At 39.8% G+C, this 12,487-nt stretch overlaps 1 protein-coding gene across 5 annotated transcripts in view; it reads right to left on the minus strand.

Annotated features, from left to right (window-relative positions):
* The window catches only part of Tpk1 (thiamin pyrophosphokinase 1), a 337,026-nt gene that overhangs the window by 187,795 nt on the left and 136,744 nt on the right, over window positions 1-12,487 (minus strand). For all 5 annotated transcript variants that reach the window (XM_050164434.1, XM_050164432.1, XM_050164433.1 and 2 more), the window contains one exon: window positions 11,888-11,960. In XM_050164434.1, the coding sequence (XP_050020391.1) occupies window positions 11,888-11,960 (73 nt within the window). The remainder of the gene's footprint in view (window positions 1-11,887; window positions 11,961-12,487) is intronic.

Here is a 12,487-nt window from a genome sequence, read left to right on the forward strand (position 1 = left end):
CACATTCTCAATAAAAGAAAAAAAAAGAAAAAGAAAAAAAAGAAAATAAATAAATAAAAAAAGAACAAAAAAAATAAATACATAAATAAAAGCACAAATATCCTGTGGAAAAAAAATAAAATGACTTAATATAAAAAAAAAATAAGTAAACTCTTGATGTGAAATAGTGTGGCCCAGTGAGTCACACAGTATATACCCTTTAGTCCATACATCTTTGTTTGTAAGTGTTCATTGTAAGGCGTCATTGATCTTGTTCCAGGCCTTTGGTTTCTGATAAACTACTATGACTGTGTCTTCACTAGGATTCCTATTGGTTATCCTGTTGTTGCTTTGTGTCATGGAGATCCTGTAGCTTTGGATCTGCAGGTCTGGCCCCCTCACATGCTCCACCAGTGCATAGATGAGGTAGATCTTGCAGATCTTGTAGATCCTGTTAGTGGGGGCTGGGTTGGCCAGTTCGTCAGCTTTCGCTCATCTTTACCACCACGGAGAGCTCTCCAGCACGGCCCAGGTTAGCTCTCACAATGCAGCATGCATCAAGGAGTGAGGGCCAGTTCTCCTGCTCTCAGGCCTTGGATCAGGCTCACTCATACTCGCATCACTAGGGGTAGCTCTGGTGTTTTTCCAGAAGAAGTGCAGGGCCTGCTCTCCCAATTTCTGAACTTGGTAAGGACAGGGCCAGTTCTTCCATTCTCATGCCCCCATGGCCAGTTTTCCTCCCTGTTGTAGGTGGCAAGAGGTGGGGGGTGTATTTCCCTTAACCTTGCCACCCTATGACATATGAGGGAGGAGCTGGGGTAACTCTCCTGCTCTCATGTCCGTAGGAATAATACATCTGTGCCCCACCCCCAATGGGGTCAGTTCTAGTGTTCTTCCCAGGAGACGTGCAGGGTCCTTTCTCCTGTATGCTGCAACTGGTGAGGGGTGGGGCCAACTCTCCCACCAGCTAAAGGTACCAAGGAATAAGAGGGGAAGGCACCACATGACATGTGAGGGAGGGGGAGGTGGCAGCTCTCTTCCTCTCACATCTATAGGACGGGCTCACTGCACCCCTACCAACAGGATCAGCTCTACTATGCTGCCCAGGAAAGTCAGGGCCTGTTTTCCTGAGCGCTTCTGCCAGTGAGGGGCAGTACCAATTCTCCCTATCTCATGACCTCAGGGCCAGCTCTCCCACCCACCCCAGGTAGCAAGGGGTGGTAGGAGGTGAAGTCATCTCTTCCTCACACATTTCATCCTATGGCACATGATGGGTGGGAACAGCTCTCTTGATCTCATACCCTCCAGGCCAGATCACCTGTGCCAGATCATCAACAGAGTCAGCTCTACTATGCTGCCAGGGCAAGATGCAGAGTCTGTTTCCCTGAGCGCTGCATCCGGTGAGCTGCAGGGCCAGTTCTCCACAGTGAGGAGTGAAACCAACGCTGTGCAGCCCTATCTTTACGTGTGTGTGTGTGTGTGTGTGTGTGTGTGTGTGTGTGTGTGTGGTAGCAAATGAACATTAACACAGAGCATAGGTGTGGCAGGGCCATGGATCCAGACATAGCCCTTGGCAGCACCCCAGGTATAGTTGACACTATAACCCTGGGTGGCGGTGCAGGCCACTCAGATCTGTATGGCCCTGGCAGAGGTTCAGCCATTGGACACTAACATGACCCTATGTGACCCTGATGTCCACATGACCCTTGGTGGCAATATAGGCTATAGATATCAACAGAGACCCTAGCTTTGGTTGGATTAGGGACCGAGACATAGTCCTTGGCAGCATCCAAGGCTCAGATGTCACCATGGCTCTGATTGGCTATGTAGACCACTCAGGCATGGACCCAGTGGCAGTGTGGCCCTCAAATACCCACATTGCCCCAGATTGTGGCCCAGATTCTGGGCATCTGCATAGCCTTCATTTAATTGCAACAGAAGCCTCAAATAACAATGTAGACCCTGACTGTGGCAGGGCCAGGAACCCAGACATTGCTCCAGTCCCAGCTTGGGCCATGTCACTCATGTCTGTTTTGGGAGGCAGAATAGCCAACTGGAGTTTTCATAGCACTCTTGAGCCTGCTGCCCTCACACAAGCCAGCCTGTAAGAAGGACCCCTGGCTGGTATCAGAGGACCTCATCAGTCAATAGCTCTCTCCACTAATAGATACAATCCTCTAAACAATAATAGGCTGATTGTTCTCAGACTTGATACAAATAATGTGGCTTAGACTAAGCATTGGTTTCTTTCCTCTAGAGGTCTGGTTTGAAGTGCATGCTATATGAGGGCCTGAGTGTGACTAGCCTCTGGTAAATTTCCAGGCCAAGCCTCAAATGAGCTTTCTAACAACAATATCATTTGTCACAAAGTGATTAATTATACCTTCAATGACCTAATGATAAAGGACTCAGAACTGGTGGCTTTCTTTCATGACCATAATCTGTGCCCTTTTGCCTAATTTGCTACTGAACCTTTCCGATGTTAAATCATAGCCACGATTTCACTTATAAGACAAGGTTTCGAGGTTCTCTTTGAGAATCACAGTGGTGACTGAGAACCTTGAAAACGATGCACAGATATTTTATTTCTGCCCGAATGATATTATTTGTTCCTAGAAGAATCCCAACCCGGGACATGACATTGGTCTTGGTACCATTCCATCACAGCCACTATACATATAAAAAGAGACTCAAATCCATCCATCAGGATTCTTCTCCACTTGCTTTATAAAGTCTAGGATGTAAGTGAGAAAGGAGTGGAAATACTGACGGTATTAACAGGCTCCAGTGCTCAATTACTCTACCTATCAGAGCCTTCTTCCACCTGTCTCCAGAAAGACTAGGATGTGGATAGGAAGGACTGAAATACTGGAGAAATTCATGGGTAATGATGCCTGGATACCTAGAACAACTTACACAGCAAGACTTAAGTAACAGAAAATGCAAATCCCATGCAAAGGAATCGACAGTACTTCTGGATCAGGAGAAGCACTGCTTTATTTTTGAGAAATTTCCCATGATCACACAAGATGAATGGGGCACAGTGACTAGAAGAAAACATGGATTTTGGAGGTAGATTGCCTCTTTAAGTTCTATTTCAATCAATGCCTAGTTGTGTTATCTTGTACAAGTCACTCACCATCTTTTTCTTTCTAATTATCTGTTTGATGCAGATAATATTTCTATTAAATTGCTGCCAAGACTAAATGAATTTATAATGGAAACACATGTAAACTGGCATATTTTAAGTTCTTAAAATGTATTGCCACTATCTTAGTTGCTTATATTAATTAATTTATTGTAGAGAAATTTAATCTATAGTCTTCATTACTTTTAGAGCAGGTTAGATTCACAGTGAAATAAAAATTCCTCCCTAAGTGTTCTGCCACTGGTCTAGCACTGTATTCTCCATTGTTAGCGTTCTCCACAGAGTGGCATATTCATTACAGCTGAACCTACAGACACATGTCCTTGTTGGCCTAAGTCCACAGTTCACACTAACATTCATTGTCAGTGTTGTGTACTCTATGAGTTTGGACACACACACACATAAACACACTCTCATATATAGATCTGTATCCATCTTCACATATAAGGTGTATTTTTAATGCCTTAAAATACCTCTTTAGGGTTGCTATTCTTTCTTGTAGGTTTTAAAAAGAAGAGTAAGTTCATTTAATTTTCAATAAAAGGTTTTGAAATAGTGTAACAGGCTTAGCAGCATCCTGGTATATTTTAGCCTAGTTGGAAACCAATACAGAAGAATAATATAGATATTCTGAGGTGAAATACATTTGAAAAATATTAAGGTAAATTTCTACTTCTGTCAGACTTATTTAAAATGGCACTGTTCACTATGGGTTTTCAGAAGAGATACGGAATGGCAAATTTCCCAATCTCACATCATCTTTTTAGTCTTCTTTAAGGAAATATCATATAAGACCTGTGTCTTGTCCCTCTAGTTCTAATACGAGATGTCTATCCTGCTTCATATGGATTGCACCGAGAACCTACGGTGAGTGGGGATGCCAAGATGAATGGCCATGAATGCGAAGTTTCACTAGGTCACGTGTTAGCAGGGATAAGGAGGAAAAACATGATAGAACTGTTTATTTCAAGCTCTGCAAACAGGTCCAAAAGAAGAAGATATAAATAAACTGGTAACAGACAGGGAGGACAGATGAGTAGGTCCCTGCTGCCAGGTCACTAAGGAAGAGAGATACTGCCAGAGACCCAGAGTAGATGCAATACAAGAGGCTTGAGGAGGGCAGGTATGCACTGTGGGGTCATGTGGACCTCATCTGGAGCACTTGTGGATAAAGGTCAAAGGCTCTTCCCTCCTAATACCTTAAGGATATTAAATCACTTCAAACAAAACAGGTTCCTAAAATATATAGATGCAATCAATTCATTTTGAAAGGGCCATGAATGAAGCAAGCGCAGGAATTAAGATACATTCAGGAACCAGTTTCGCATGATGTTCCCCTGGCAGTCTCATCATCCCTTTGGTGAGATGCTAATAAAGGTTAGGCAGACAGTTCAGAGACTGGAAAGAACCTGTCATTCACTGTCAGTGGAAACTGCCTGTCTATAATTCCCTCAGCAACAGCTTTATATCACAGCATATGCTAATTAGTCTTCAAGCCTAAGCCTACAGATTTGCTGTGCTCAGAATTTGTTTGCTTCATTTTGTTTCTATTTTTCAGAAAAGTATGCAAGTGAATGGATTTGGCCTTTAAGTGTTCTATAGCTTATTGTGCTTACATAATAATCAATTTGTGCTCACTTTAAATATTCTAACGGTCCAATTTATTATGTTCTCTAAATTACTTAATTTTAGCATATCTAAATTTTATTGGCATATGGGTAGGAAGAAGTAAAAAAAGACACCAATAAGGGTGAAAATAATAATATTCATGAGATATGAGTAGATCAGTGTAGATATTTTTAACAGGAGACATTCAATGAAATTTAAATAGAACTGAACCCAAGGCTTTGTCAAATACAAAAAATATTCTAAAGGATTCTGATACTTGGCTAAAAGCAAATTTATAAATTGCATACTTAGAGAAATGAACTCACAAAAATATTTTAAGGTGGTATTAGTAAGAAGCAACAGATATCAAGAAGCTCAGAGGACAATAATTTTTTTTTAAATAGAGGAAAATGCTAGCACATTAGACTAGAGTGCTAGTATTTCTAGAATATTCTTGCTCCCATATCATTGTTTGATCATTACTACAAGCATAAAAGGAGCCAGGGCTATTAAACATAATTTTTTCCCACATGTGGTAGTAAAACACTTGTGTATGAAACAACTTAAAATATTTATTTTCATAGTTTAAGAAAGCACTATTATTTACAAAAACTAAATGTATGCTATTAAGATTGAAGACTACTTATGACTTATTTAACACACATGCTATACCCACTGACCCATTCTCTTCCCATTTCCCCACTTTACCATTTATGATCAGTACCCTCATTGTTAAACTGCCATTACAAATCAAAGCATTACTTAATATCAGTAAGCCACTTAAGAATAATTTAAATATTCTACTCACATTCAACTAGAAGCCAGTTTCTAATGATTTCACAGAGAAAATTATATGTAAACCCAAATTCCACCTTTAAACTATAAGAGAAACATGCAGAGGTAGTTGACTATAATGTGAGGTAACACAAGGTGCCAGTTTCTTCTCACTGAAAATCTATAAAAAGGAACATAGGTTTAAAACGTTTTGATCTTCTCTGATCTTTGTTAAAAGCAGGCTGTAAAACTTGATAAATGGCTTCAGCAATATTATATGACAAGATTTAGTCAGGAAACATTAGTTTAATAAAAGTCATTCCTAAAAGTTCATGCAATATGCTCACATTTATCATGTTTCCCTATTCAGAAAAACATACAACATGATGAAAGGTGGGAGAAACATGGGCCTTGACATCTGTCTTGACCCCAGCTCTATTCCTGCAGCTCCCGGTGGCCGGAATGTTTCACACACAGAAGAAAACTGGTGGTGCATGGCACAGCCTTTCTGCCACACTCGCTTGGCTTTACACTGGAATTGGAATACACTTCCATAGTCATGTCTTTGCCTCTGCAACCCTGGCTCTTAGGTAGCATGTTCCAATCTTGCAATATTCTTTTTTTATTAATTAAATTTTTTCATTTATTTTACATCCCGACAACAGTTTTCCCTCTCTCCCTCCTCTTGTCCCACCTCCCTTTTTGCCTCTCCCTCTTCCATTACTCTGTTTCTGTTCGGAACACGGCAGGCCTACCATGAGTATCAATAAGCATGGCATATCAAGTTGAGATAAGACTAAGCTCCTCCCTTTGTATTAAGGCTGGGCAAGGCAACCCAGTATGAGCCAATCGTGCAATATTCTTTTCAGGACAATAAAATTAGAGACCAGATGTCGAGTCCCATGCTGGATTAATGACTAGTGATTTAACTATTCTTTCTAGAGGATGTCCTGGTGTTCTTCAGAACTTTCTGAAAAGTACAATCTCTTGTTACAACATAAAGGAACATATATTTGGTCACCAATGTCCTTGCTCTAACACTCTATTACCAATCACCTCAATAATCTAGTTTAATCCTCTTTCAGTAACTGAATAATTTATTTGACTCTTTAAGGGTTAGTCATTTTGATCTTGGCCCGGTCTTTGCACCTTGTCTCCTGCTGTCCCTGAACTGAGGAGTGGAGCAGGGCACATCATGGAACTGTGAAGGTAAAACCACACACCAGACTCATCACATTCTTGGGGATGCTGTGGGAAATCTATTCTTAGAGACGCTAAGCAGCCTATGCAAGAAACAGCCAAGGAGGTGCTGTTGAGAAGCAGGGGCAGCAACTTCTTCCCATTTCAACAGAATTCTTTACAAAAAGCATGAGAATTAATTTTCAAGTTGTCATGCACATGGTATCATTTTTTCAAACTTTTAATTGAATTTTTTGTAGACTTTACATCACACATTCTGATCCCATTCATCTCCTCATCCCCCTCACTTCTGCCCTTTGCCCTTACAACCTGCACTCCAAAACAAAATTTAAGTTTTAAAAAAAACCAAACCAAATAAACAAGACTAAATTAAAAACAAATCTTGGTGTGGAAGCTGTAGTGTAGCCCAGTGAGCCACACAGAATGCCCTTTAGTCCATGCATCTTTGCTTGTGAGCTTCATTGCAATGAGCCAATGGTCTGGTTTCAGGCCCTCACTAGGATTCCTCTTGCACATCCTGTTGCTGACTTTTGTCATGGAGATCCTGAAACTTTGGATCTGCAGGTCAGGCCCCTTCACATGTTCCAGCAGTGCACAAATGAGGTAGATCTTGCAATGAACTACCTTGGGGCCCTGTCTTTGAGCCTGGGTGGTGGCTGGGTTGGTCAGTTCACTAGCTTACCCTCATTGCTTTCACAATGCAGCACACAAACAAGGAGTGGGATCCAGTTCTCCTGTTCTCAGGTCCTGGGCTCCAGGTCATTCACTCACTGCCAGGGCTAGCTCTACTGTTTTGTCCAGGAGAGTTGCAGGGCCTGCTCTCCCAATTGCTGCAGGGCCTGCTCTCCCAAGAGCTGTAGGACCAGTTCTTCCATTTTTATGCCCTCCGTGGCCAGTTCTCCTGCCTGCCACAAGTGGTAAGGGATGGGGGCAGTCATATTTCCCTAACCTTGCCACCCTATGGCATATGAGGGAGGAAGTAGGGGCAGTTCTTCTCTCCTGTCCATGGGCCCTGCTAACAAGATCAGCTCTAGTGTGCTGCCCATGTGAGGCTCAGGGCCCTCTCTCCCATGTGTTGCAGCTGGTAAGGGCAGGAAGAACGCTCCCACTCTGGTGACCTCAGGGCCAGCTCTCTCACAAAGAACCATTTTACTGAGGTCATCAAACTCTCTGTAATTACCACATTTACAAAACCTTTTACCTCTGTACCTAAATGCAAATATTCATAGAAAAACCTGTTAATTCTGTAACATCTTCAGGCATTAGCCAAATGCTGCAACTGGTTCCTAAATCACTCAGGTATCAAGTATGCATGGTTTAAGTCCCTTCTCCTATACCAATGAAGAGCCATAGATTATTCCAGTAATCGGGGAGTGTAGTTTTCCCCAAAGTTCTCAGGAAGCTGACATGTATGTGCTCATGATGGAAGGAAAAATACAGAGCCTGAAACTGATGATTTCTGACCTGAGTCAAAAGAGCTCAGAATTGGGTAGAATGTGGGGAAAAAAGGCAAGCAATAACAAAAATTTAAAGATAAACAAACAGCATTATTAAGAGATATTGCTCATTGAATTAAAAGCACTGACCCAAAATGGGAAAACTAAGACAAACATAGAAAAAAGCAGAGATTTTATAGTTGCATGAAAGAAAGGTGAATTACCTAGTAAATACAGGTTTGTATATACTTTGCAAAGTTCAACCACATATGTGTCAATGCTGGCTCTGTGATTACTCTATGGTTGTAGCAATATTTTAGCACTCTGAAGTTTATCTTTACTTTCTCTACTACTGCCCAAGTCTTAGCTCACTGAAACCTCAGACCAGCCTGGGGGCCAGATGGATGTGAAAGTGAAGATAATGGCCTTTCACTTGTGAAAGAGTTTAAAGACTGTTGAAGTTGGTGATAATGGCTTATAGAAATTGTGTGTAATGTTGCATTAACTGGTAATTATCATCAGTATTAAACTCACAGCCAAACACTCAGGGTGCACTCTATGGGGCACAGTAACTGCATTAAGGGCATCACCTGTGTCCTCTAGGAGCATGCCTAGTAACTCCAAACGCAGAGACTTTAACACTCAGGACATAGGGAAAAACTGGAGTGTATTATGCAGCCTAGAACCATGCAGTTTAGAAATGAGGAGAAATGGCTAAACATAACTTTTGAAACTGTCTTAAAACATATAAGCGGCTTTTCAAGTCTAAAAACAAGCAAGCAAGAAATACAAGAGAAATCCATCAAGAATATTAACTGAAAAATACCCTATATTGCTAAGCCCTTATTTAAAACATCCAAAAGATTTTTAAGAAGCTTGTTTCCTCATCCTGAACAGTAATGATCAGACTGACATTTCTAGTTTTGGCAAGCCATCAGCATTGAGAGACGGAGAGAGGTCAGATCTGACTATATCTTCAGTGTGTTTTTTGAGTATTCTGGTCCCTGCCTCTCCCTCTGTTTGTTGTGCTCCCAGATCTATGATTAACACCCATGCATTAGCACAACTCTGCATTGTAAGCAAGGCCAGAGCTCCTTCCCAGTGAGGCTGAGGGATGGGGTTAATGAGAAGTGAGGCTGGGGATGAATGAACAGGAACATGCCAGTGCTGAAGTAATTGAGCATGAATATCAAACACTAAGTCAGGAATGGTCTTCACTTGCAGAGGGAAGGACTGATCAGCTGGTGGGCAGATGGGGCTTGCATAAACCTGCATTCCGGCCAATCCCAGAGTTGCATTCACAATAGTCTTGGTTCCCTTATGCCATTTCTAAATTCCTTTCTCTTTCACCCCCCTTTCCTTGTCTTCCTTTTTTGCCTTTCATTCCTAAAACATTTATTATTATATTTTGAGAAATTTATACATGAGTCCTGTTTTTACATTATTTCCTCCCCACAGTCTCCCCTACTCTAGCTCTGTCTTCCGTATTCCATCACTCTTCTTCTTTAAATATGAGTGTGCATATGCACGCGCGCACACACACACAAGTGCGCGGTGTGTGTGGTGGCTACCATCAGGGGCCTTGTCCTAAGAGAAGATTGATTCCACTCTTTAAATTGTTTTTGAGATTTTATTCTTTTTTAATTCAGAGATATGAATGTTTGTACAAATGTTTGTTTGTGCAAGGGCACGCTGGAACTGGAGTCACAGACCTTGTGACCTCCCACGTAGCATGCTGGGTATTAAGCTGGTCCTCCAGAAGAGTAGGCAGTGCTCTTAACTACTGTGCCATTTCTCTGCCCCCCCCCCCCCCCGCCACTTTTAGTAGTCATTGCTTGCCTGTAGCTATTCAGCTACTATTTCCTGTGCATTAAAAAATTATCTAATCTCTCCCCAGCCTTAAAAGAAATTTACTTTATGATCACAGTCACTGCAGTTTCTTTAAAAGAAAAAACGTGTGATTTGACTGTACCAGTTAAGAATAATACATATTAGTACTATGACTTGTCCTTTAAAATATCTGTATTGAATTCTAAAACTTGTGGAATGTTTCTTTAATCAGTAACTACTGTAATTCATTACTGTGTGATTCCATCATCCCCAGTTAGACCTTTTATATGGTTTTTAAGTGTCAAGAATCTTAAAAAAATTTGCAATAACAGTGAAGAAGAGTAGTTATTACTAATCTCATAGTAGTTTTGTTCAGAACAAAAAACTCCAAATATTATAAAAAACTTTGATTCTGAAATTCAAGGAATACACAATTACGCACATTTATAAAAACATTTCTAGCAGTGTGTTCCAAAGTCCCTCTGTCTTTGTAATGTCTGGTTGTAGGTCTTTGTACCTGTTCCTATCAGCTGACGGCTAAAGCTTCTTTGATGATGGCTGAATAAGACATTGATCAAATCATTTTATATTTAGCTTATTTTTCCCCTCAGACCCTAGTCTCTGGACTGACTAATCTCTTGTTTTGCTCACCCAAGCAGGATCAGGTATAGGTTCCATCTCATGGAATAGGCCTTCAGTCAAATCAGACATTGGTTGGTTATTCTCTCAAGCTTGGGCACCACCACTGTGCTAATACATTTGCAGGCAGGACAGATTTATCTTTCCTGGTCTGGGTTATAAATGTGTTGTTTCCATCAAACCTGTACCTTCAGTACTCCGGGTTCCCCATAGAAGAGCAGGCATAAAGACTATCTGAGCCAGAGCAAAAGGATGTTTTCAGGAGAACAAGGACCAATGAATCAATTAAAGAAAGCTCATATGAACTCAGACAGACTGAAGCAACAAGGACAGATTATACTTGGGTCTGCACTAATTTCTCTGCATATATATTTCAGCTTTCATTTTTTTTCTTTTTTACAGAACTTCTGAGTGTGTGTCAGAGAGTCTTTGATTATTAAGCCTTCTATTTGTGCTTTTTAAAAAAATTCTGTAGGTTTGCCTTGTCCAACTTCAATGTGATGGCTTTTGTTTTATCTTATTATATTTTTATTTTGTTATTTTTGGTTGTTATCTCTTGGAAGTCTTTTTTTTTTTCTAAAGAGATAAAAAAGGAATGGANTATATTTTTATTTTGCTATTTTTGGTTGTTATCTCTTGGAAGTCTTTTTTTTTTCCTAAAGAGATAAAAAAGGAATGGACCCTGACAGCAGGGGTACTGGGATGAATAGAGGGACAGGAAACTGTAATTAGAAAATGTTTAATAATAAAAGAATATATTTCAAATAAAAGGAGAAAATATAAAACAATAAAAGTTAAAAACAAAAAGTTAAATATAATAAAACATGAAAAAATTATAAAAAAAACATTTCTAAAAACATTTTCATAAGTTTACATTGAGAGAAAATAGACACAGCTTAAATACATTCATTGGGAATTGGTTAAGAAAAATAATAATACAACACATTTGTTAAATAAGATAAAATATTTTTGAAAACATATAATAACTAATGAGAGTATAAACAGCAATAGGTTATTAACATGACTAGTAAACTATAAACATACTGAATATGCTTGAAGTGTTGATTAATACATATTTAATGATGTTAGAACTTCTAATACTATGTTTCTATTTGTCAACTATAAACTTCCTATTTTTATATATATTAACAATTCTACAGCAAAAAATATGAAAATAAGCAAAGATTTTTCAATCCATATTCACCATCCAAGACCGTCATGTGAGAGCAATGGCAGAAGCTAAGGCTTGAGTATGAAAGTGAGTGTGCTTTACCTTCTCAGTGTAGAACTCTCTGACTTCAGGCCTAATAGAATCAAAGTCCCCATTGATGAATTCAGGCAAAAAGCTGAAAGAAACAGTTTCATGTAAGTTAACTAGACCAATCCATTCATTTGTGAGCTTTTAAACTACAGTTCTAAGGACCAGAGGAAAAATTAAGATACTTGAAACAAGAGGAAACATGAACAGTTTTCAGAGTAGATGGAAAGTCCTATCACACACTCCTGGCGTCAGGACAGTGGAGACCGACAACCACAAGCTCAAGTTGAACCATCAGCATTTATTGTTTCAAACAAATAAGTACTGAAGAAGGCAACTGTTTAAAAAATTCAACTAAAAACATACTTTTCCCCCTTTTCTAGTAACTTCTCACTGTACATAGATCTTTATGTCATTTAACTCTTAAATAAACTTGGAGATTTCAAGGGATTTGAACAGAATGGATCTATGATGAAGTTGAGCTGACACTTTCCAAATACTTAATGACATATTTCTAAAAATAAGAGTCTTAAAATAATCATATAAAGACCATTTTTCTTTTCTTTTCCTCTCTTTCTTTCTTTCTTTCCTCCCTCCCTCCCTCCCTCCCTCCCT

Source organism: Alexandromys fortis, unplaced genomic scaffold, assembly GCF_014885135.2.
Source record: "Alexandromys fortis isolate MF-2015 unplaced genomic scaffold, M_Fortis_MF-2015_v1.1 scaffold_133, whole genome shotgun sequence".
In the NCBI taxonomy this organism is placed as follows: domain Eukaryota; kingdom Metazoa; phylum Chordata; class Mammalia; order Rodentia; family Cricetidae; genus Alexandromys; species Alexandromys fortis.